Source organism: Paramisgurnus dabryanus, chromosome 20 (genome assembly GCF_030506205.2).
Source record: "Paramisgurnus dabryanus chromosome 20, PD_genome_1.1, whole genome shotgun sequence".
Taxonomy (NCBI): domain Eukaryota; kingdom Metazoa; phylum Chordata; class Actinopteri; order Cypriniformes; family Cobitidae; genus Paramisgurnus; species Paramisgurnus dabryanus.
In genome coordinates, this window is record NC_133356.1 from 12,857,169 (window position 1) to 12,882,917 (window position 25,749).

The 25,749-nt window shown below is 39.4% G+C and overlaps 4 protein-coding genes across 5 annotated transcripts in view; 3 read left to right on the top strand and 1 right to left on the bottom strand.

Annotated features, from left to right (window-relative positions):
• pdss2 (prenyl (decaprenyl) diphosphate synthase, subunit 2) overlaps nt 1–8,359 on the top strand; it is a 43,116-nt gene extending 34,757 nt beyond the window's left edge. For both annotated transcript variants that reach the window (XM_065296486.1, XM_065296485.1), the window contains exons 4-8: nt 2,108–2,176; nt 4,831–4,992; nt 5,109–5,237; nt 5,497–5,532; nt 7,921–8,359. In XM_065296486.1, the coding sequence (XP_065152558.1) occupies nt 2,108–2,176; nt 4,831–4,992; nt 5,109–5,237; nt 5,497–5,532; nt 7,921–8,076 (552 nt within the window). In that variant the 3' untranslated portion in view covers nt 8,077–8,359. The remainder of the gene's footprint in view (nt 1–2,107; nt 2,177–4,830; nt 4,993–5,108; nt 5,238–5,496; nt 5,533–7,920) is intronic.
• Nucleotides 8,360–13,436: 5,077 nt separating this feature from the next.
• Nucleotides 13,437–18,686, top strand: bend3 (BEN domain containing 3). Its single transcript, XM_065296487.2, has 4 exons — nt 13,437–13,997; nt 14,591–14,645; nt 14,871–15,037; nt 15,913–18,686. The coding sequence occupies exons 2-4, from the start codon at nt 14,594–14,596 to the stop codon at nt 18,175–18,177; spliced, it is 2,484 nt and encodes an 827-aa protein (XP_065152559.1). The 5' UTR covers nt 13,437–13,997; nt 14,591–14,593; the 3' UTR covers nt 18,178–18,686.
• Nucleotides 18,687–18,716: 30 nt separating this feature from the next.
• On the bottom strand, nt 18,717–21,311 carry mtres1 (mitochondrial transcription rescue factor 1). The gene is made up of 4 exons (XM_065296488.1): nt 21,220–21,311; nt 20,395–20,814; nt 19,684–19,756; nt 18,717–19,601 (listed from the first exon to the last, which is right to left on the bottom strand). Exons 2-4 carry the CDS (start codon nt 20,811–20,813, stop codon nt 19,419–19,421), a joined length of 675 nt encoding a protein of 224 aa, XP_065152560.1. The 5' UTR covers nt 20,814; nt 21,220–21,311; the 3' UTR covers nt 18,717–19,418.
• Nucleotides 21,312–22,731: 1,420 nt separating this feature from the next.
• Nucleotides 22,732–25,655, top strand: matn3b (matrilin 3b). The gene is made up of 5 exons (XM_065295953.1): nt 22,732–22,737; nt 23,157–23,787; nt 24,447–25,022; nt 25,176–25,307; nt 25,528–25,655. The coding sequence occupies exons 1-5, from the start codon at nt 22,732–22,734 to the stop codon at nt 25,653–25,655; spliced, it is 1,473 nt and encodes a 490-aa protein (XP_065152025.1).
• Nucleotides 25,656–25,749: the final 94 nt, after the last annotated feature.

Sequence of the window (25,749 nt, forward strand, 5' to 3'; positions counted from 1 at the left end):
TGAACCATTTTTTCTGACCATGTACATAAAAACCTTCCTAGGATTGGTTTCAAATTATTATAGATATTCCAAAAGGAAACATATAGAATTTTTTAATACATATGGGTATTCTTACTAATCCTAAAAAATTAGGATCAAGAAAAATAAACCACTGAGAGACATTAAAAGTCGGTTATGTCAGGGCTTATGCTAGTCCCAGACTAAAATAAGTGTTTGAACTGCCTTAATTTAAAAAAAACCTTGAAAATTTAACTTTTACCATGTTTAAATGCTATAATTGGCTTCCCATTGCTTCTATCAACCTAGAAAATGTACAAAAATCAACTCCGTAACTTTGCAAGCACGTGAAAATTAGGTCATTGAAATTTGGCTCTCCTTATGATGTCATAAGGAGATCTTATTATAACAATACCGCCCCTTAATCTGCACTATCCAACCATGGCACAGCCATTTAGTGCAGAGAGAAAGAGAGAGAGAAAATAATTCACAGCACTGTTGAGTTTCAATTGCAACAAACCACCATCATTGCGATCAGTGTTTGAATTTCATCAGTTCATTTGCATTTTAAAGGACACACCCAAAACGCCACATTTTTGCTCACACCTACCAAGTGTCAATTTTAACATGTTATAATAAATTCTCTATATGGTATTTTTAGCTAAAACTTCACATGTGTAATCTGGGTACACCTACAATTTATTTTAAATCTTAAAAAAGTCTTGTGACATGGCCCCTGTAAAATATATCAGTGCCATTGTTTGGTCTAATATATCTAAAGTCTAGTCTTTAACTTTTTCACCGCCATTGATGAGTTTTTCCGGCTTTCCGCAATTCTGCTATTATCCACCAGGTGGCGCAACTTATAAAACCCGGAAGTATTGCCCAAGGGCAAGCAGCTGCATGTCCGTGTATGTTTTAAAGCGTAACTAAACCCCTGGTCAGAGCGTGACTCCACCCACTGGCAATATTTGAAAATGCAAGAAAAGTGGGCAGATCCCAACGGAGACAGAGGGGACGAACTATATAGTGTGCAGGGTTTCCCGCAGAAAATGTGTTAGTTAAGGTGGTAGGGTTGTGCCGGTGGGCGGGCCGGGGGCGTGGCAATCAAAGAGGCGTTCGCGTCATGATGAAAATATTTTTATTTAAAACACCCAAATGAAACTCAATTTTGAAGAAACTATGACAGAAAATGAACAAATACTAGATTATTAATTAATTAAATGTTTTATCAACAGGCTAGTTATCCTCCAGACAGTGACGGACCATGTCTTTCTCTCATTTCGGCCATGTGGCGCATGTCCGCTCGCGGTGTGTAGCGTGTCCACGCTATTCTCCCAGATACACTTGACAGCCTTTTGTGTAGCAAATGTTTTTTTTTTTGACGACCTAGTTAAGGTGGGAGGGTATCCCAGCTTAGGTGGGCCGCCCGAACTGAAAAGTGCTGCGGGAAACCCTGGTGTGGTGAGATTGTAAAAAGGGCGTGATGAGCTCAAAAAATTTACTAAAATCAGTGAACAGCACTAATAAAGCATCATTCTTACAGATCATTAACTAAAAAAAGTTGGTTTAGGGTTTAGTTACTCCTTAAAGATCGCTCTAAATGGGATCTCTATCAAAAGCATTGGCGGCGAAAAAGTTAATCTAAACCCTGTCTGGGAAACCGCCCCTAAGAGACATAAACTGCTGTGTGTATATATTGTGTATGTTGAGTTCACTTGTAATTGAAAGTACAATCTTATCAGATGACTGCCTGTTTGTGTTGAGTGTTTTTGTGCCTGTGTGTATTAGATAATAAGTGAGAATCTAAATCAATAAGCTTGTGCAGATGTCAGACTCCTCATTAAGCTCTGTATCCTCTGGATATTTCCCTGTTTTGACTGGCCATCTGTTTAATAACTGAAGTGCTGGTTATTCTATCTCTCCCTCAGATACTCTTTAAACTAAGTGGCCTGGAATTTTCCACCCATATTCTCAAACAGCTCATGTCCTAATAAATACTAATTTCAGAACAGATGGGGCTGATTCTGTATCAACACTTTTCTTCTGAGTTTTTGTGGTAGAAATGTTGCCCCCATAAGTGTTGTCTTAATAATGTTGTTTGCTGTAGGTGGTGGAGCTGATCTCCAGTGCTATCGGAGATGTGGTGCAAGGACTCTACGGCTCCTGTTCAGCAGAGGTACACCATTCAGCCCTTTGCAGTTACACCATATAGCCACCATGGGCACCCTGTGGGTCACCAACTAAAACCTTCAGGCAATAACCAATTATATTATACGTCTTATTCAGCCTGCTGCCCTGTTGATAACAAAACAAGGCTATGAGAGATGGACCTCCAGAGCGTGCGCTATTGGGATGCTGGTCATTCAGCCAACAAAACACAGAAAATACATCATTTTACAAATTTCTAAAGGACAAAGAATCTCAAGAAATCATGGATTGTTAAAAAGAGAAGGGACGTATGACATAATTTTGAGATAAGAGCAGTGCAATGTGTACGTAAAATCTGTTTTATTATTAGCCTAATTTATAATGTTGTAAGCATGCTTGCTATTCTTAAAGGTGACATAGAATGATTGAACGGGGTATTTATCCTTGTTCTGTGATGTGACATGAAGACAAAAAAATTTTGTTTGGGTCTGTAATGCCTTAGAAGCTTCCTAAAAACCTCTCTCAGATAGCTCTATTAGGGTGGAGGATTTTAAACAAGTGGCTTTGCACCTATTTGGCTCCCCCTACTGGCTTAACTTGCAATCTCATTACTGATTGGCTGACTTTGCTGCCACTCTAAAAATTTAGCCAATTATTTTAAAGTGGAGGGGCAGTGAGATGCCTGTGATGTCATAAGCATCAGTTTTTCAGATTGGGCCGTTTTCTGGCTGACATTTCTAAAAGAGGAATTTCTATGAGACTGAGATGTTTAGCATGTCTAGCACTTTTTGTATGTTCGTGAATGCGGGTAGACTACCATTATTCAACATAGACAAGGTAAAAATGGTTTTTCATTCTTTGTCCCCTTTAAAAATGCTAATATAGTCCTATGACTAAGTACATTTCTCAAATTCGTACGATTACAAAAAACGCAACGCATGAATAATACATTAAAAACTTTTCTCTGGTAAGCAAACTGACCATAATAAACAGAAGCACGGTTCATTTCTACCTAAATAACATTTATACACAACTTGGGGTTTCATATACCTCTAACAATACTTGCAAAACGAAATAGCTTGTTATCAAGTCAAGCACACGTTATTAAGTCTTGAAAAAAACATGGGACATACTTTTATGTTCTATTGGCGATTAGCCAACATGCTAATATTCAAAACAGATATTATGTACACAACACAAAATTCCATCTCAAATCAGGTGATGTGTCCTTTGGGTTCTTTGTCCTGTGGAACACTAAAAAAATGAAGTGTTGGGTTCAATTAAAAATATTATGTCAACAGGTTCCACGTAATTTGTTTAAGTAATCTCAACAAACAATAATTTAGTTCATTTTACAAAAGAAGTCAACAAACCTTAGTAGAGTCAACAAATAAAAATTGAGTTAATTGTACATAAAAAATATTGATGACAAAATTTTGAAAAATGCCATTTTATTAACTCCAAAACAGAATCAATCAAAGTGCAGCTGCTCAGTACAACTTATCAAATAAACCTTTTTTTATGCAGTTTATCAAACATATCACAAACATATTTGAAACACAATATTGCATTCTAAACCATTTGTTTGTTTTGTTCTAAAATATATCAGAACAAGTTAATTAACTCATACTTGGCCACTTATTACTCGGGTACCTATCTAATGGTGCTACACTTCTGCAAGAGGGTACAACAATTCTGCCAGAACAACAATTACCCATAATACACTGCAAAATCCTCAGCCAATGAGATGCAAGTCGATATTGGTTTTATTAATTTGTTACTTTTATGCAACAATTTTATGTTGGCTGAACAAATAAGTTTTAAGTAAAGCTGACAAGACACACTTTTTTGTTGAATGAACTAGATTAAATTAAGTTCACATTGTTAAATTGATTTTTTTAAGTTATCACAACATGAAAGAATTAAGTAAAATAGGCAAAAGTGAAAGTTAATTTTTTTGAGTGAAATTTGTAAAAAAAATATTTTTTGGGTTTTGATGGCTGGATGAACAGGATTCTGATACAAAACAATAGGTTTATAGCGCAAGCTGTGGACGTCTATCCCTCACTGCCTCGATTTGGAATCAACATGGCAGCGGACTGAACAAGGCTTATTAAATAATAATATTGAGATTATGCCCTGGGAGATTTTCCCAGGAGATTCAGATCCTTTGGATTTAAAGACTACACAAGCCAAAACTTGAACTTAAAATGACTTGAAACATCTGCAAACAGTCCATGGTAAATAATGAACTACAGTTTTATGTTTGACGGGAGGATAAAAACACCGCAAGGAGGAGAGACGGAGAGAGATTCAAGTTTCTTTTACCCTTTTTAGAGGAGAGATTTCCAGGCAGACATTTGCATCATCTTCCCTTCTCCAATTACAGTCCTCCACCCCCATACCATCATACCAACATTTCTATTTATTACTCTTTCATTCTTGCATAGATGTATTTTTAGATACTAAATTTTTTTTTAGGCTTTTTTAATATTTATATCTTTCAGCATATTTCTAAAAGTTTACTTGTATTATTTTGCTTTAGATTTTTTAGTTTTTTAGGTGAAACTTACATAAACTAATAAAAATTCTGTCATTACTCAGTGCTTTTTACTTATTTGTGACTATTAAACACTAATGCTTATTTTAATAAAAATTTGTCTTGTTCTCTATATACTAAAGGTAGGAAGTCTAACAGTTGCATCATGGGAAGACCAGACATTCCTGTCTCATGGCTCACTGCTTGCCAAGAGTTGTCAGGCAGCGATGGAGCTGGCCAAACACTGTACCGAAGCACAGAATTTGGCCTTTCAGTATGGAAAACACCTCGCTTTGGGACATAAGGTGTCTGATGTAGTTTTGACTTTCTCTTCTGTTTTTCTTTGTGTGGAGAACTCTGACTGAACTTTTCTTCTTCAGCAATGATTTACAACTCTTCTGGTTATGTTTGTGTTTTGTAGCTAAACTCTGATCTGCAGCCGTTTATGAAGAGTGGGTCAGAACCGGCTGTGTTTAGTTTGGACTCCGCTCCTGTAGTATTTCACAGACAGATTATAGGCCCAGAGAGATGGCGGCACCAGCTACAACAGGTACTGAACAACCATATCAGAACATTACAAATCCACACAAATAAAATCTCTACAGAAAATCATGCAATAAAATCCGTCATCCCTGCGGCACTCTATACAGCCTGCTGAACGGATGTTTAGTTGATATTACGAAGTAGACAGTATTTACCATTAATTAAAATGATTCAATAAGAGTTTAGCATCTATTCTGATGGCAAAACACTGTTATGGTTCAGATTTTATTGGTTCAACTGATTTCACATTTTTCTCTTCTGTTTAGGTCCAGAATATGGCTAGACAGATTGATTCCACAAAGGTGAGCAACACTTTTTTTATTTAAAAAAGTATAAATAGAGGTAAACAGTGACAACCTTATGCGTTCTGTAGTTTTGTATTGAGGGTCCTACATGGTGTTCATACAATGGGGTGCGTTTACTACACCACTAGATCTATTGATTATTTTCGTTCAGCCAATAAAAAAGTGAGATTGTCTGTCGAATTCCAAGGAACTCAATCCTCCAGTCAAACCGCTGATGAATAAATCCAGCCACAATTCTTCAGATAAATCCTTCGTACAGTTATGAAACTGATCTGTTTTCTTGGGGTCAGTTGTGAAATCATTGCCAAGCCCCTTGTGTGTAAGAATGTTTACAAGCAGAGAAAGGAGTTCATATCCAAGCTTTCTTGGATCCATTCATATCCAAGCTGTTTTGACATTTTTCATTTTAAAACAATGTCATGTAACAATGCAACCAAATGTGACCCAGTCTTCGAAATCCCAGCTGAAGTCATTTTTAGTGTTTTTGACATTAAATCATCCTACATAATGTAAAGAACATTCTGTAAAAAAAAACAAAGATTGAAATGAAACTTTGATCCTCCTAAATTATTTAATTTGCGAGACTTTTACGGACAGGGTACAAATGAAAGTTAGGCTTGGCCGAAACAATTCAAACTCTTTGAGAAAATCCCATTTTAAATGTTTTAACAAAGAGCATGTTCTGAAATCGGGTTTACAAAGTCAGGAGAAAAAAAGATGGGGAGACAGATGGAGGCAGTGATGGGATGGGGGGGCAGGAAGAAGAGGAGGGTACAAGCGTCTCGGGTCGCCGTGGAAACAAGATATTACGGGATAGAGTGGCAGGTTTATTTGTACAAGAGACAGAGAGACGGTTTGACAGCAACATCACACGAGATTCTCCTTCAACAGGGCATAGACAGACATATCACACCCCCCTCCCACACACACACACACACACACACATCACATATCTCTGTTATCAGCACATAAATGTGAGACATAAACCTCTCCAGTATACACTCAATGGATTGTTTTTCCCTGTTAAAAGTGCGAGACACGTCTCAGGTGTATCACGGGGTCATATCTGTCAAACTGCAAACATAATTAAGAAACTAAATACAATCTGCATCACAAAATGTACATATCTTATTCTACATTAAAGGGGACATATCATGAAAATCTGACTTTTTCCATGTTAACATGCTATAATTGGGTCCCCAGTGCTTTTATCAATCCAGAAAATGTGAAAAAGAACAATCAAGTATCTTAGTTTTAGTAATCCATTCTTTGCAAGCATGTGAAAAAATAGGTCATTAAAATTTGGCTCCTCTTGTGATGTCAGAAGGGGATAATACCGCCCCTTAATCTGCACTATCCAACCACGGCACTGCCATTTAGTGCACAGATCAGCTTATTTGAATTTTAAAGGACACATTTTTGCTCACCCCTACAAAGTGGCAATTTTAACATGCTATATATATAATATTTTGAGCTAAAACTTTACATACGTACTCTGGGGACACCAAAGATTTATTTGACATTTTAAAAAAGTCTTGTGAGATGTCCCCTTTAAAGTTTACATCAGGTTTTAACGTTCAATGATTGTTTCTAGGTTTTGTGATAGTTGTGTTTGTGTCCTCCCAGCATCTTCTGTACATTCAAGCACCTCAAAACAGGAGCTACAGTATATGATGTTAAGATCCAGCTTTTCACACTTATTGTAGGACAATTGAGGGTTTTTTAGAAAATAAGTTTATTACTTCTGGCTGCCATTTAGATGATACAAACAAAAACTAAAGGACCAATTTAAATCTCCAAACTCCTAATTAAAACCTTTACAATAACCTTTTTTTTCAATATATCACATGTAATAAACGTTTGGCCATACTGTGCACAGAAACATCCCAATCTCCAGACACCAGGGAGTCATCTGCTGCAAGACAATTGATGGCATCTTCTCCTTTTCCACAGCAATGTCTCTCTTTGTCTGTTTCTATTAAGCTTTCTAAGTCACACATAAGTGGAAGCAGGTCTCTTCTGCTGTTTTTAACTCTAAGCCCCCAAGGGGCGTCTTAGCACAACACATCCCAGAATTCATTTGGCAGAAAGGCCTTGAGGAAAACATGTTTATACAGAACAGTGCAGGGGACTACAAGACCACCTCCTTGGTGGGGGGTTTCAGGGTTTTAACCAAGCAATGTGTCACACACAAAGTGATAAATAAATTTTTTGTATTTACTTATTATTTGATATCTTACCAAATATCTGTTAATCTATAAAATGCCACGTTTTGTATATCTGCCCTTCTCATAACTCGCCTCAAAAGATGACTTTCCTGATTCGGTTTCATCATTTTGATGGACTGATATTCAGATTTCTTTCCCTTTCTTGTGTCTTTTCCAGCTCCGAGGTCTGATAAAGATGGAAAGAGGCGTGAACCAGGCGCTAGACCTGTGCAGTTACCACGGCAACAAGGCCTTAGAGGCCATGAAGTGTTTCCCACCCTCAGAGGCTCGGTCAGCTTTGGAAAACATGGCCTGTGCCGTCAATAAGTTTTGAAGGTGGTTTATGACCGGTTCAAGATGCAGTTGATTCTGAATGCTGAATTTCAACCCATCTGGACTCTGTCGATCATGGTGCTGCTTTTGAACTCGTTTTGGAGTTTTTAAGTCTCTGACCTGCTCTCGTCGAAAGACGGAGATACAACTTTCCAGGTGACGGTTATGTTCATGCAGAACAGACGTGTCTTAAAACCAGTTTACTGGACTTGTTTATACTCTATGCATTCAGTTACCAAATCACAGATATCTTGTGAAATAAAACCAGCTATCTGTTTGGAAAAGTCTCTTGTTTATTCTGAAGCTTCACATATTTGCTGGCAGGTGGTACTTAGCGGAAGTCAATATTTTTATATAACACTTAAAAAAGACAAACAAACATGATTGATATTACTGTATAATTGATTCATGATAACCGAACAGGATGTACCAATGTTATGGGGAGCGGCATTAACCAGGGTTCCCACGGGTCCTTGAAATCGTTGCAAGTTTGTGAATCTGGGGGAAATAATTCAAGGCCCTGGGAAGTTTTTGATAATATACATGCATGGAAACAGGTCATTGAAAGTGCTTGAATCTAATTTATGCAAGAAGTTTTCTGGAAAAAATCCATATTATTCCCTGTGTAGTGTAGGATAATATCGTCAAATTTCTAGCCTTTTAAGCACACATGCTAAACTTCACTTTAAATGCGGATATCTTCTGTATGTGAATGTTGATTCATACCAAAATGCTTTTTTTGCATAGTTGTGTTTGACACATGAAAACGTCTCAGGTTACGTATGTAAGAAGGGAACGAGACGCTGCGTCTCCCTTGCCATACTTCCTGTGTTCCTGTAACGCCGCTTTTGGCAATATTTCAGATAGCGATATACTTCCTGGCTCCCGCGTCACCCTGTCTTTGTCGTTAAGCCTCACCATTGGTTGAATTTGATATACACTTATCCCTGGAAGCATCCCCAAAGTGTCACAGCAGTGACGCAGCGCGAGTTCCCTCGAAAGGAAACTGTAACAATGTATCTTAAAAGGTAACACGATGTATCCTTGCACTCACTTGAAATGTGTCCCCACATTTAGTCCTTGAATTTGAGGGTATTGGACCTGGAAAGTCCTTGAAAACTCCTTGAAGTTAACTAAGGTGTGGGAACCCTGATTAACTGTTTCTCTGAAAACCAGCGAGAATGTGCAAGCTTATGCTGCTTGTTTGTGTGTGCTTTAAGTGTGTTTGTGTGCGTGTGTGTGTTGTGGGTGCCCCGGGTGCTCCAGCAGCAGTGTTGGCAGTAATAATTAATGAGGTGAGTGTGTGACCTGAGTGAATGGGCAGGAAATGCTGCAGTATTGATCAGCCCGGCGAGAGGGCTGGCGCCAGCCTGGGCAGCCTGCGGTTTCCCGGGTGACCACGGGGGGACGACTGGGGTGTGAAGCGGGGCGTAGAGGAGTGACGGTCACCACCAGGAGCACCTGGGCCACACAAACACGTACTCATGAATTACTTGAAGGACAGAGAGGTAAGGGAAGAGATAAAAACATGGGACGGGGCAGAAACATCTCAAAGCCACACAGAGCTTTCAGTGCTGTATCTCAAACATATACACTTCCCTTGATGTCTCTCTCTGGATATGTTGGCAGGGTATTGCACTCTGTTTGGTAGGAGTGGGACAGGCCTCTGGTCACACCTGAAAAATTCATTTCGGCCTTCGGCAGACATGAGAAAATTCAGAGTGAAAACGAAGAAGAGCAAAAGATAGAACAAGCAGCTCTTTTTTTCACAACAGCATTTTTAAAGTCTCACCCTTTGCCCTGATAAGAGTTTGTTTGGACTCTTGGTAGCAAAGTTGCCTCACAGCAAGAAGGTCCATGGTTCATGCCTCGGCTGGGTCAGGTGGTTTTCTGTGTCATCATGGGTTTACTCCGGGTACTCCACTTACCTCTGATGTCATAAAAGTGGCCCAGGCCACGGCCCCCAGTTTGAGAACCACTGCCCTTCAGCACACTGATTTGTATACATATCGAAGGGACATACATCAGCTTTATACTTGTTAAGGTAAAGGCTAGAAATAAGTCAATCAGAGACTTTCATTTCATTGGTTGAAAAGCAGATGTGTATGTAATAAAAACTCAGACATACACCCAGACATGCAGTGTGAGTGTATGGCAGTTAGTATCATCGCTCTGGTAACCTGATCCTGTCTCTGTTTTTGCGCATGAAAATGATTTTTGCGGTTAAGCTATTCGTGGTAATCTGACCCTGTGATAACATGGTGGCTGGCTTCGCACAGGTAGAGAGAGAGAGAGAGAGAGAGAGAGAGAGAGAGAGAGAGAGAGAGTATTGGACACCCACTCTACTTCAGTAAAGCTCCAAGCTATTACAACCCTCATTTATTTCAAAGACAGGTGATTCTCCGCCTCTTTATGTGTTTGGGTCAGTTTGAGTTATTTTGGGACAGACGGAGGCTGGTCCGAGATCAGTTTGCAAGATTTGTTGTCTGTGCATTGATATTTTGAATGCGACACTGTTATGTATTAAAAAATCTCGTGAGGATAAAAAATGAAGTGTCAATTTTCCATGTGACACTGAGATAATGATAAATTTCCACCCTGTGAGCTTCACTTACTAGACTTTATAAGTCCATTTGCCGTAGGATGATGGATGCCTCATACTTTTCGTCTCCAGCTACAGACAGCTGTGTAAAACTCATCACCAGCACCAACCTCATATCATATGTCATCCTGGTACATTCCATCACCGCAGGTGTGCTGATATACCCAAATGTCATTTTGATTATGCATCACCCTCAGAAGGTAACTACTACTGGATGTAAACTTTACATTTTGCTTACAGTTTGATACAGATTTTATTAGAGACTATAAAGCTAGTCATCACGTTTTACTTTGTTAACAATTCCTGAGGTTTCTTTTTGAAATGCAATTTCCATAAAGTATTCTTAAATTGTGTAACACTTAAAAGGATCTCGTGACAAAGATGCAATATAATATACATAACTATATTATTAGTACAAAATTAACTCTATTGTAATTATTACCTTGGAATGAGACGTTTTTATCTACATACACCTCTGGTCCCTTTACATGGAACCTACCATTTTTCTACACTCTTAAAAATCAAAGTGATACACAAGAACTATTTTTGGCTAAATGGTTCCATGAAGAATCTTAAAAGGAAAACACCACCGTTTTTCATTATTTTACTATGTTCTTACCTCAACTTAGATGAATAATACATACCTATCTTTATCAATGTGTGCGCTTTGAATCTTTGTACAGCGCCTCATGAATGTGTAAGCATTTGGCCTAGCCCCATTCATTTCTTAGGATCCAAACAGGGATGAATTTAGAAGCCACCAAATACCTCAATGTTTTCCCTATATAAAGACTGTTAAATAAGTAATTACACGAGTAAGTATGGTGGCACAAAATAAAATGTTTGTTTGGATCCTAAGTTGAGGTAAGAACATAGTAAAATATTGAAAAACTGTGGTGTTTCCGTTTCAAAAATGGTTCTTTAGTCGGAAAAGGTTCTTTAGATTAATAAAAAGTAAGGAAGAAAAGGGTCTTTAAGAAATCTTGACTGAATTGTTCTTTGGGAGCCATGGGAGCTTATGGAATCCATTTTAGAAAAAAAAGATAGGGTCAATGTAGGACTGCGTTAAAGGCTTTTATATCAACCTCTTTACCTCTATTAGCAGCACAAAAGGTCATAGGTTTGATTCCCAGAAACACACATACCGCTACAGTCTTGTAACCTAAGTTTAAAATTGGTTAATGGGTCAATGACCTGCAGTTAATTTTTTTGTGTCCGGATGGTTCAATTAAATTCATTATGAAAGAATATTTGGGAGATAATTGCAAAACTGTCAATTGGTGTAACTAGTATTTTTTTTATGAAAATATAAATATATTCATAAAAAATGTTGAATAAAATATAATCATCTAGTTTAGTGTGATATGATTTTTGTCAACTGTTCGCTAAAAAATGCTTCTATCTTCTGTATGCAAATGTTGATTCAACAGTTTAGAGATTTGTCAAAGATTATTTAGAAAACAGCTGTTTTCAGCATATGTCCCAAATATTACAAAAATGCATTAAAGTTTACATTTTAGAAATTACTAATAAAATATAATTTTTAATTTTTTGATGATTACACTTACATGCCATCAAGGTGGAAAAAATATTTAATATTTCTCATTCTTTGGCCCAATTGCGGTTACACCAATTGACATTTTCAGGTCCATTCAGTCTTAACTTTCATAAAAATAGTGAATTTTTTTTTTACAGAATTTTGAATTTCTCATCTTGCCAAAACGTTTTTGTCACCTACCCTAATACCAGGTCAACACATTTTTACTGTAGTGTGCTACATTGAATATTTTCTTGGACAAAAACAGGTACGGTTAATTTTTGGAAAGGCAGACCGAGCACTAACATTGATATGTGAATTCTCCTCCTTCGTTGAGACGGATGTGCTTTTCTTCGCTCGTGAGGTAAAAAAAATGAGGTCGCGCATCGCTATAATGAGTCTTTAACGAGCAGCGCGAGACTCGCCGCCCCCCGTGCGCTCTCATAGCACCGAACAGAGGCGCCAACATCATCGCATGAGCGCGTGATGGATCAAGCAGCATACATTACCTGAATAATGACCGGCGCTTCATCACAGGCACATCTAAAAGAGCCACGGCTTAATGTAGACATCACTAATGCCGACAACATTACTAATGCACGTTACGGGACATTGGCCACATCGGGTGCAGCTGATGAGTGTTTTTTAGAGGTGTGCGTGCGTGCGTAAAGGCCGGAGTGGTCTTAATTTACCAACGGTATGCTTTCACCGTGAGATGCTCCTGTACTGATTTGATTTGGGTGGTGGTTTGGGGTTTTTATAGCTAGAAGTATGTATCATCCAATCACCACATTCTTCCAAAGTCGACTTGAATGAAGCTTAAATGGATGTTGTTTAAATAGGCTTCAAAGACTGCAGTACATGCAATGTCCACAAGATGGCAGTTAATCGATAACGAGTGCAAGACAGTTAAAATGCTCCAGCAATGGTGTTAGGTTAAATCAGTCACTTGACTTGAACTAAAGCTTCTAAAGCATTTTTGGACAAGATCAATGTAGCTTTTTAAAGGAGAATGTCCATTGTTTTTCAGAAGCAATACATGAATCCAAATGTTCATGTAATTTGTATTCTGAGGGTGACACTTGCAATAATATTTTTACTCGACAGACCTATAAAACATTAAAAAAGGCCAAAGTACACACAAACAATTCATGGTAGTCAGCCTGTTGGTTTACATGGCTTATCAAATCTTATCAAATAATTCACGCAATTAATTAATTTATTTATATAATATTAAATCCAGTAACTATTTAGAATAAAATAACAAAATATAACAATAGTTATATAAATAACTATAATATTACCAAACCTTTCTCAAAAAACATTAAATAAATATATTATCTGCACGACCCTTTTAGTACGTTAGACTGTTTTTATTATTATTAAGGCCATAGTGTAGTGCAGAATAACTTATTTTAAGTGTTGTTAAAAGTTTAAAACAAACACACTGAATACGCGTCTGTTACGTGGACGATCAAATCCATAACTCGAGTGGCTTCTTCAAATTCGGTATTACCCATGCATCGCACGTATCCATGTGCATTTCACGTCCACGGCGCAGCGCGCGCGGATTCGCGCGAGGTGGGCTGGCAGGAGCCCACAGCAAACCCACAGCTGTGCGGAAATGACACAGTACCGTCACGTCACGCGAGAGGGCACTGACAAGAGAAAAAAGCAGCGGAGAGAAACACGGACAGCAGTTATCCGTGGACAAATCCACAGGATTTAAAGACGCGGTCATGACGGATGTCTCCTAACCTATCGCGCACTGCTGCTGGCAAAGGTAAGTTTATTTCGTGGTGTGCAGGCTGTCCTTGCGTGTCGTGTTGCGCGAAAACTCATCGGATCGGTGTTTTTCTTGCCGCGTCACGCAGGGAGAGAGTTGCGCACGGGGGTGGGAGGGGAAAAACACGAGAGACAAGGGCAAGACTGCACAGATATAAAGAATACATTATTCCCTCAAGGCAAACGCAGTTCACATTAGGGACACCAAAGACGCGCAGCAGGGAACCGCTTGTCTGTCCGTCTGTCTTTCCGTTTGTAACGATCCGTGGGGTTTCCAGTGGAAGAATGAGGAAGTGGAGCCGGTGGACGGGGGTCGTACGGTGAAGCAGCGCCTCTCCTGAGATCTGGCGAGACTTATCGGTGCAGGACACATTTAGAAAAAAACATCATAAATACTTGTCGTTTGAAGTTAATATGATCCAATAGGATAAATGTTCCCTGCTTTTAAAATAAATTTTAATACACTGAGCCTTGTCAATGTGTAATTGTAACTTGCTAAACGTTTATTGTCCGAATAGCTCTCACATATGACAAAAAATATAAGGTAAATAAATATACAGCAAGTTAAATTTGTTGTGCTTTTTTTCCCAGGACATGAGCTCCTCTGTGTGTTTGGTTAATGCAGACGGACAAGTGTCTAATAAAAGTATGTACTATTCACACTAAGGTCTTACTCTTCCTTACAGTATATCATGTGACCTTTCATTACACATCACACTTCTTCACTGCTTACTGACACATGCATTGTATACAGTCAGTGGCATGAACTTAATCACATGGAGATGTATGTTAGATTGTCATCTACCTGTTTTTGTTATTTAAATAGAATTCATGTTTTTGAATAGATAAATGTTTTTTTGTTTTTCTTAAGTTAAAGTGGAGAAAGATGCAGAAGACATTACTGAGAACACAGACGGAAAGATGGAGAGTTTCTTTCAGCAGATTACAAAACGTTCAGCGGTGCACACAGGTCCTGATGGTCACGCAGCAGAGATGGACCGGACCCATTGCCGAAAGAGAGTCAAGGTGACAACGCAGGTGAGTCGTGATAACTATATGTACAAAATTATTCTAGTGATGGCTCTAGTGATTAGTTAATGGTAAAGCACTATTTATTTGCCACTTTTTTCTTTTAAAGGATAACCACAGAACCACTATGTTCTTACCTCAACTTAGACGAATTAATACATACCTATCTTTATTCAATGCGTACACTTAATCTTTGTACAGCAAATCTTGAATGTGTTAGCATTTAGCCTAGCCCCATTCATTCCTTAGGATCCAAACAGGGATACATTTAGAAGCCACCAAACACTTCCATGTTCTCCCTATTTAAAAACACAACTGTTTACATGAGTAGTTACATATTATGGTGGCACAGAATAAAACGTGATTTTTTTAAGTGGATAAAAATGAGTACTATATTGTATGCCGGAAGAGCACTTAGTTTGCAGCACTTTGACCTTGGTGTGCAGAAACATCATCACTCCTGACTACTCCCTCTCTCGGTCAAACTTTCATCAATATTACCACAAACCAAGTGCTCTTCCGCCCCATACAATATAGTTCTTATTTTTAATTTGTGCCACCATACTTACTCGTGTAACTACTCACGTAACAGTCTTTAAATAGGGGAAACATGAAAGTGTTGGGTGGCTTCTAAATTAATCTCTGTTTGGATCCAAAGAAATGAATGGGGCTATGCTAAATGCTAACACATTCACGACGCACTGTACAAAGATTAAGAGCACGCATTGAAAAAAGATAGGTATCTATTAATTTGTCTAAGTTGAGGTAAGGACATAGTAAAATATTGAAAAACTGTGGTGTTTCCCTTTAATAAACACAATCTGTTATAATCTCTATAATATCATCTATGTTACCACTGACATTGACTGACACTTTCATTCCAGGCAGGAGAACATCTCCAAGATGGCAGTTTAGATAATGGAAGCAGGTCTTACTCTCACGGGCACAGATTATCTCCTCAGGAGCAGATACACATCTCTTCATACAGAAAACCACTTTACAGCATCACCCATCGCATTTCCGAGCGTAAAGCTTCATCTAATTTGGACCAGCATGGAGCTCACAATGGAGTCAGAGGGAGCCATAATGGTCTCCACGTCCACAAACTTAGCAGTAAGCATCACACGTTGAAGACCTCCCCTACTGTGGGAGTCACAGGGTCTTCTGCTGCCATGGATTCTCATCTCTACCCACTCATCGAGAAGATGTTTTTTCTCCTCAACACGCTGAATTCCAGCATGACCCAGCTGCACAGTAAAGTAGATTTGCTCTCGCTGGAAGTGACGCGCATTAAAAAGCAGATGAAGCCATCTGAGATGGTCATGGAATTTCAGCCTCCACCTGAATACCAGTTGACCAGCGACGAGCTGACCCAGCTAATGGAGCAAACATCCACCGCGGGCGAGCTGGGCTGCAGGCTGCTCGTTCAGCTGTTCCCAGAACATTTCACAGTGAAGGAGTGCACGCACGGCTGCAGCGCGTGCGGCCTTTCAAACAAACGCACGTTAGATTCGTTGCACCTTCAGTTAATACGTAACTACGTGGAGGTCTGCTACCCACTGGTGAAAAATGAAAACGTATGGCAGACGGAGTGCTTGCTGCAGATCAATGATTTCTTTAATCGCTTCTGGGCGCAGAAAGACATGGAGAGCAGTCAGGCGTGTGGTAAACAGGCTACAGTGGTTATCGGGTTTGACGTAAAACAAAACCACGGGTGCCATTTCATTAATGAAGATGCCCAGGATGAGAACCTTTCCCTAAACTCTGGAGAGAACGGTATTGATATTCATTCCAACAATATTAGCTCAGATGCAGCTGTCGATTCCAGAGAAGCTGTTGATGACTCAGAAGATTTAACCTCTCCTGAGGATCTTGTCATTTTTTTGTTGAACAGACTCTTCCCGGAAGTGTTCGAGGAGGGCAGGTTGCCAGAGGGCCACAACAGCATTGGACAGTTGATTACTGAATCAGACAGACTAGAGATTGTACGAAAATACATGGAGGCCAACTTTCCTGAGGTACCCGAAGACACCTGGCTGCAGTTATGCATACAGCGAATGGAGGAAGCATTGGAGGGCGTCTCAGAAAATGGGAGAGGTCACGATAATAATCGAGAGGAGATTTACGACACCTCCCGTCTCCATGATAACATCTCCATTGTTAAGATCGGCGATTTGTGCGATTATGAGAAACCGAATCGGAGGTCTAAAAAAACATGGCTGGACCCGGTAGATTTTGACCAACTGGAAATTCCACTACCAGACTTTGATGTTCCTCAGAAGTATTTACTTACTAAAGAACAGCTAAAAAACATCTACGAATGCAGTTTATCTATTGGGAATTTTGCCTCCCGTCTCCTGGTTCTCATGTTCCCTGAGCTGTTCACTTATGAGAATGCACGAAAACACTACAACTGCAGTGGATCTCTGGGGAAGAAACAACTGGATCCCGTAAGGGTCAATCTGATCAGACATTACGTCCAGCTGCTCTACCCACAGGCTAAGAACGATCGCGTGTGGACCCTTGAGTTTGTAGGTAAACTCGATGAGCGTTGTAGGCGTCGGGATACAGACCAACGCCGTTCGTACCATCAGCAACAGCGGAAGAACTATTCACCCGATCAAGAATCCGACCTAAAGGACTCTCTAACTGCTACCCAAATCAACCTTCTCACCTCAGATCATTTGAAGGAGGATTTTGAAGTCTTACCCATACCTCTGGAGAAAAGCAGCAAGGACTTCTGCAAGATTCCTCTTGAGGATCTCTCAGTGTCCGCCCCAGATTTCCCAGTGCCTTCTGATTACCTGCTCACGGATGCCGAGGTGAGGGAGATCGTCCAACAGAGTCTGTCCGTGGGGAATTTTGCCGCCCGTCTTCTGGTCCGCCTCTTCCCTGAGCTTTTCACACAGGAAAATCTACGGCTGCAGTATAACCACTCTGGGGCCTGCAACAAGAAGCAGCTGGACCCTGTGCGTCTTCGACTAATTCGCCATTATGTGGAGGCCGTGTACCCCGTTGACAAAATGGAGGAGGTGTGGCACTACGAGTGCGTGCCGAGCATCGACGAACGCTGCAGGCGGCCCAATCGCAAGAAGTGCGACATTCTAAAGAAGGCGAAGAGATCGAACAACACTGTGACTTATTCCTAACAATTTTCCTGCAAAGTGCAGTCTCGTTTTGCTATATTTTACACAATGTAGTTGTTATTTGCACAAGTCTATAAGCTGAAGCATATTAACAAACCCCATCCTTGTTTTGAGGTCTGGTTTGGTTGGTTGAGTCCACGTCTGTTGGCATTAAGCAGGATGGGTTTTTAGGTGACAGAAAAGTTTTTGATTGAGGCCACTATCACGCGAGAGTGAAATATTAGTGTTATTATAATATTTATATGCCAAAATACTATCGTTGTAATTCTAATAGATAAGCTACAGTAGCCTTAATCAACTTAAACCTAAACATTTAGTTCTGTAAAAAAACAATAGGTCACTTTAGTTCGGGGTGAGGGCAGAGAAAATATATTTTTGTTTTAGTCGTAGCAATGTTACAGCACTGGCTTTTTCTAATTATTCACCATATGGAAGAATGTCCCTGCCTTACAGAAAATCAATCGTATTAATCTGTATTAAACTATAGCAACAGGTTATATGTTATATATATTTTTAAATAAAAATTAACTTGCAAGCAAATATGAATTTTATGTTGGCTTTTATTTTAATTTCGTCCCAAGCACACATGTATCAATGAAAATGCTTACATTTAATGTAAAACCTCATGTCCTCCATCAAATATGGTTTGTAAACGGCTGTGCACAACTGTCTTAATACTTCATTGCTTATTTGGCTCAGCTATATGCACATTCGCTCTGTTCCCTTCCTGAGAACTGCTTACATCTACCGGTGCCATACAGACGAAACATTGAAAACTGTTTTGGACAGAAAATAAACAAAATTTGATTTTTATGTGAAAAGTTATTTCATAAATGTCTGACAAGGTCTAGCCTTTTCATCCACATTAAAGATTTTTCATAAATTTGATATTCCAAGTTAACAACATCAAATTAATCACCGACTCATGATCACAGGTTACCCCAACAATGGTATGTTTGTGAAAAGAAAAAAAAAAAGAAAAAGAAAACATGCATATGACCACCGCCATTTATAAACAACAGGATGTTTCTTGTTGTGGGTGTTCCACTTGTGACCTAAAACTGAAGGACATTCATATATCTTTTAAGTTGTATGAAAGAGTCATGAGAACTGTCATGTGCATCAGATTGGAAACAGCACTCCTGCTGTCTAAAAAATAAATGACTGGATAGTAGAATAGGAAATGCCACTTTTATCCAATTTTTTGATCCGTCACCTCTCAACAATCAGCATGGAATCCGTCTTCACTGCTTAAACACGTCCTTTCTGGGAAGTTGAAGGTTTTTCCAGCTTCTTAGAATGACTCTCTGCTTTTCTGCATCGTTTGTCTCTCCCACCACCTTTTTTAAGATCACTCTCTTTAGCAAGACTGTGTCCATTTCCTTGTCTTCTTTTATGATCAGATCTAGTATATCACCCACTTTAACCTGTAGGGTAAGCAAACAGATGATTGTTATTTTAGGTGGCAGATGTCCCCTCTCAGGACACCACTAGAGGACGCTGACTGACCATTTTACTCTTCTTGGTGAGACTCTGACCGTTGAGGCGCAGCTTGTGGTTATAGAAAGCATCCTCCACACCACTGAAAAAAACACATACATAACAAATTATTAGCCTGGCTCCGCCCTCCTACGTGCTTCCGCTTATTTTTCATTTCGCTTCAACAGTACGTCTGGGATTTCTCTATAGAGTTTCGTTTTCTCCTGCAAAAATCTGCAGGACCAATCAGCGAACAGATGGGGGTGGCTAAGAACGATGACGTTGAGGTCGTGCGTCAGTTTGAGTTGTAGTTCAGTAATGGCAGCGGAGAAAGACGTGAGAAAAGCTATTCGGTCCGTTGTTGCAAAACTGCCGAATATACAGAAGTTAAAGCCGGAGCAAGAACCAGGTTTGCTAAATTTTGTTTGTCTGATTATTCTGACTTGTTGTCTCCGGACGGTTTCGGTGCATGATATACGTCACGACCACATGTTAGCGATTGGCTTTGGCAGATCCTGAGTGACTCTGGGCATATCCAATAGTTTTAAACTTCAACAATGGACCCTCCTTAACGGAAGTAACGCTTTGCTATGGAGCGTGGCCAGACTCTCTGTACAAATGAAATGAATGTACGAGAGTCTGGTTATACCAGGCTAACAAATTATAGCATTACAACTAAAAACACTGATGCAACTCAATGGTAGTGATGGAGAAGTAATATCTGGACACTTTTTGACCTACTTTCTTGCAATATCCAATCCAGATTTCAAAACTAAGTCGAAGCGTAGAGACTGCACGCTTTTCTCGTGGTCTTTGTAGTCTTTGGGTAAGCCTGGGTCATCTTGAAGCTCTTCTTCATAGTCACTAGCCTCTGGATCCTCATCCTCCTCTTCCTCCTGGACCGTTCTTTGCTTCCCTTTCTTTCTTGTGCTCTTGAGTCGGGTCTGGTGAAGCGGCCAGCTCTGCCGTCCGTCCCATGGTTTTGTCCACATGCTTGTCCGGTGTGTCTGGAGAGCGGCTGAACCCCACACTTGACGAGCATGTAACGTCCGTGGGCACCACATGTTCAGGCATGAGCTATGGCATGGCGTGAACATCTGCATAGAGTTCAATCTGCCCAGCTGCCGCAGAGCCAGCGCCTGCACTGACAGACTCTGCATTCTGTAGACAGTTTTTTATATATATATATATATATATATATAAATGCATACTATCAGTCAAGTGTGGAAAACATGTTTTTTCATACAAAATATGCATCTCAATTTATATTTATATTTGTACATTTATACATGCTGGCTGACAACATTTGCAATAATGACACTGTCTGATCACTTTAAGGTGACATGTTGTCTAAACTTCCTGTACATTTTTTTTTAAACAAATAACTCATCCGAGGAGCAAAACTCAGACGAAATGTAATAGAGTGACATCGTACAGTACATGGTAAACATCCGACTCGTTCGCGTGACAGCAGAAACTAGATACAAAGTACCTCATAAAGTGCTTCTAAATTAACAACTGAAGAACAATGTACATCAACAACTAAAATAAAATACGATTTATTACCTTGATGGCTTGACAGATCTCTCCCTGCTCTTGAACTGACCAACGACGAGCTCAGTAAAAAACAAAAAACATCCGACGCTTCTGCTGTAGTGTTTTCATATAGCGCCCTCTATACACCGGATGTATTACTACACAGTTTTATATATCTTAAACCGGTTTATTATATAAAATATTATGTCTTTAACAACTTTTTACCCTTTTTTGCATCTTTCTGTGGTTATGAGATCTATTATGTACCTCGGATATGATCATTGTTTTATTAATAGGAGAATTATAATAGTTTTGTTTAACCAAAAATGTATATGAAATTTAAATTATGTGTTAAAATATCACAACTTTTTTATATTTATTTCACAAAAATTTTCAGTATTGTATTTTGCACTGTTTATAATGTAGATGAAAGACCAAACACCCGCCCAGTCAAACGCATCTCTGGATTGGTGGCTGATGTTGGGCATCTGGGGGGCAGCGGCTTTAAAAAACAACGTGAGAATCTCGTCCCGTCAAAACCGCGGGCAAGCATTTCAATAAGCCATCATTTTCAGCATGACGTGCTTTATTTGTATTTTTGTCTTTCATCTCTCTGCGTTTTTAATGGGGGTGCAGGGAACTTATGGCCCTTACGCACGAAACCACAACCAGCTGTACGTGGACCGGCAGAGATCTCATTTTACCCCTAATTTTCCTGGACACGGGAACTCTATTAATTTTGGAGGTATGGACAAAATAAATTATATTATGAACCTATATTGGAAAAAAACGCAGTGAAGAAGTAAGAGGGTACAAAATACATAATATATGTGTGTGTTTATATGTTTATATATAAGCTTTTTTAAGTGTTTTTTTTTTATCTTATTGAGTGAACATCTAAATGTTTGTGAAATAGTTCTGACTTGACAGTAGACAAAAACCTTTCCTAGTCCTGTGTGAAATGCAGCTGAACTTTACATTACTGTATTAGCATGGTTTATTACATGTGCTTAACAATGGATTAGAGACCTTTAGACTTATAAAACCTTGCAAACATTGTTTTTTGTTATTAAAATACACTAATATTTAATCACTAATAACTTAAAAGCCTTTTTGTGTTTTCATTAAATAATTGTAACATTCTATGAATAGTATCTTTTTACACAAGTCACATTTTTTTTTGTGTTCAGCTTTGGTTTTAGGTTAAATTTGCCTAAAGCTGTCCTAAATTGAGACTTTGTAACTAAATTTGTAACAGCGCTTAAAAGGATAGTCTGTCATCATTTACTCACCGTCATGTTGTTTTACACCTGTATGAGTTTTTTCTATGGCGTTTCTTTTTTTTCTGCTGGACACAAAATAAGATATTTTGATAAATGATGTAACCACAAAGCTGACAGTACCTACTGACTTATAGGAAAAACAAATACTACGGAAGTCGGTGGGTACCGTCAACTGTGCGCTTACAATGATTTATCAAAATATTTTCCTTTGTGTCCCAAAAAATGAAGAAAGCCGAATTAAATACAGGTTTAGAATAACATGAGGGTGAGTGAATGATGATAGAATTTTCATATTTGGTTAATCCATCCCTTTAATTGTTACTCAGTCACCAAATATTTTAATATTTTTATTTATTTAATAAAATGACACTGTTTCTGTCTACAAAAAAGGGGGTTGTTGTTGTATATGTGAGGTGCACCTTGTGCTACAGTACAACATTGTTTTACTAAGGTTGACATGTTAAATAGTTGAGGCTGCAAGCCGGTCTTGCTTTGAGTACTTTAACATGGGGACCTTTAGCCTGGCTACTGTAGATCATGCTTTTGCTATCTATATCAAAAAAGTGTTATCTATAATCGCATGACCACATTCTGCTCTTTTCTCTCTCTCTCTAACCAAACAAAGCTCATGGCTTTAATCACAGGTTTCACGGCTATCATCATCGCCACCCTCATTATCATCAGCGGCCCCCTTGGAAGTGGCCTCCCTATACGTACCACCATCCTGTCCAACCTGTCCGACCCATCTCACCTGTTCAACCTGTCCGACCCATCTCACCTGTTCAACCTGTCCGACCCATCTCACCTGTTCAACCTGTCCGACCCATCTCACCTGTTCAACCTGTCCGACCCATCTCGCCTGTTCAACCTGTCCGACCCATCTCGCCTGTTCAACCTGTCCGACCCATCTCGCCTGTTCAACCTGTCCGACCCATCTCACCTGTTCAACCTGTCCGACCAATCTGGCCTGTTCAACCTGTCCGACCCACCTCACCTGTACAACCTGTCCGACCCACCCCGCCTGTTCAACCTGTTCGACCCACCCCATCTGTTCAACCTGTCCGACCCACCCTGCCTGTTCAACCTGTTCAACCTACCCTGCCTGTTCAAACAGTCCAACCCATTCCGTCTGCACAACCCGTTGTGCCCACAACACCCAAAATCCCAGTGATGTCACCTGCGCCAACAGTGCCTATGCCACTCACCACGGTAGCCACCATTCCCCCCCAACCTCCAACACAGACTACAACCACTCCTCAGCCGGTCAGTACCCCTCGTGGCACAACTGCCCCTGCCGAACCTCCCACTGATCCAGGTAGACCTATCCAACCCCAATGGGGGCAGACGTGCAGTCTGTCTATATTTCCTTTAATGATGTTTTCATCTTTGTTTCTTGCAGGAGAATTCATCAAAAACTGAATGGTTGTTTAGTGTTACACATACAGTGCAGGTTGTGAAGTCTATTTTTGTACACAAAAGAACCAATAATGTGATTATTTTACTAATGCCAAGCTTCTTGTCCACAGAAATGTTGCTTGCTTTACAGAGATTGAATTAACCTCCCCCAAAACACTTATTGCTCAGAGGTTTCTCTTACAAAGCTCATGAGACCACTAGGATCTCTGTTATATTTAATTTTAGGATCAACTTTGTCTCAGATGTTTCTCCTATATACAAACGAAACATTTGTTTCAAAAAAGGAATATAAAATTTTGGTGGAAACGTATAAATCAAATAATTTGTATTTAAAAGATTTACATTTAGATAGTCTCTGACTTTATATTGACTGAGCTTGCACAAGTTTTTTACATCACTTGTGAATGTTTCTCTGTATCTAATCTTCTGTCTTGGAGAAACAATTGAGATATAAAACTATTTTTTTTTACAGTCAGTGCTGCATTGCAGTGCTTTGGTTGACCATATTACTATATTACCAGTAGTGAAAACTATATTTCCAATTTCTTTCCCTCACAGCTCCATCAGAACTTTGCAAGAGCCGTCCGCTGGATCTGGTTTTTATTATCGACAGCTCTCGCAGCGTTCGACCTGCTGAGTTTGAAAAGGTTAAAATCTTCCTTTCCGAAATGGTTGACTCTCTGGATATTGGGTCCGATGCCACGCGGGTAGCTCTGGTCAACTACGCCAGCACCGTCAGCATTGAGTTCAACCTGAAAAAGTACTTTAGCAAGGCAGAGGTCAAGCAGGCCTTCTCCCGTATTGATCCGCTCTCAACGGGGACCATGACTGGCCTGGCCATCAAAACCGCCATGGAGCAGGTTTTTAAAGAAGATGCTGGGATGCGTGCAAAGAAGAAGAATATTCCTAAGGTGGCCATCATCGTGACCGATGGGAGACCCCAGGATAAAGTCGAAGAGGTGGCAGCAGCTGCAAGGACTTCTGGGATTGAAATTTATGCCATTGGAGTGGACAGAGCAGATATGCGGTCCCTCAAACTTATGGCCAGTCAGCCTTTGGATGATCATGTGTTTTATGTGGAGACATATGGCGTAATTGAGAAACTCACATCTAAGTTCAGGGAGACTCTTTGTGGTAAGAAAATAGAGAGCATTAAAATTCTTCAAGAAAATACAATTTATGCATCACTAAGTCAATTAGTAGCATTAGAAAAATTAATTGTTGTGATTCTGATGGTTAAACTAATTAATAGTGAAATTATTTTGGCTAATTCAGCTGATTTTGCAGGTTTCGATGTTTGTGCAATTGGGCACAACTGCGAACATATTTGTGTCAACAACAATGCTTCTTATTTCTGCAAGTGCAGGGAGGGATATGTCCTCAACTCGGACAAGAAAACATGTGCTAAGCAGACCAACGGTTTGTTTAAGTCATAAAATATGCATCTAATAGCAAATATTTGATGCATATTGAGAACATCTTTGATGCATTAAAAATAAATGCATCCAAAATTCTTTGTGTACAACATATTTTTTGCCTCAAACTAAATACTTATTATCATGCAATGTTAATGATCATATGTTATCATACAAGTTGTCTTCAGAATGTTAGTATTTCAGCCTTTCTGTTTCTCTTTCAGAGGAGGCGAGAGGGGATTTGTCTGTGAATCCTTGCATGTGTGAGGCTCAGATTGCATTTCAGAAGAAGGTCCACAACAGCATACAGCAGATCACCAGCAAACATATCCTTTCAGCTAAACACTGCTGAAATAGTAATTTTAATCTGAAGTATTTTCTTCACAAAGTAATGTTGTATCAAGTAGGATTTGCTTGCATTAGAACTGTTGGGCTTATTCATAAAA

Coding starts and splice junctions, on each gene's coding strand:
- bend3 (XM_065296487.2), top strand. CDS start 14,594: ATGAGCTCCTCTGTGTGTTTGGTTAATGCAGACGGACAAGTGTCTAAT. Junction 14,646..14,870: donor CGGACAAGTGTCTAATAAAA/GTATGTACTATT, acceptor GTTTTTCTTAAG/TTAAAGTGGAGAAAGATGCA. Junction 15,038..15,912: donor GAGTCAAGGTGACAACGCAG/GTGAGTCGTGAT, acceptor CTTTCATTCCAG/GCAGGAGAACATCTCCAAGA.
- mtres1 (XM_065296488.1), bottom strand. CDS start 20,813: ATGCAGAGTCTGTCAGTGCAGGCGCTGGCTCTGCGGCAGCTGGGCAGA. Junction 19,757..20,394: donor GGATTGGATATTGCAAGAAA/GTAGGTCAAAAA, acceptor TGTTTTTTTCAG/TGGTGTGGAGGATGCTTTCT. Junction 19,602..19,683: donor TCACCAAGAAGAGTAAAATG/GTCAGTCAGCGT, acceptor CTTACCCTACAG/GTTAAAGTGGGTGATATACT.
- matn3b (XM_065295953.1), top strand. Junction 25,023..25,175: donor GTTCAGGGAGACTCTTTGTG/GTAAGAAAATAG, acceptor CTGATTTTGCAG/GTTTCGATGTTTGTGCAATT. Junction 25,308..25,527: donor ATGTGCTAAGCAGACCAACG/GTTTGTTTAAGT, acceptor TTTCTCTTTCAG/AGGAGGCGAGAGGGGATTTG.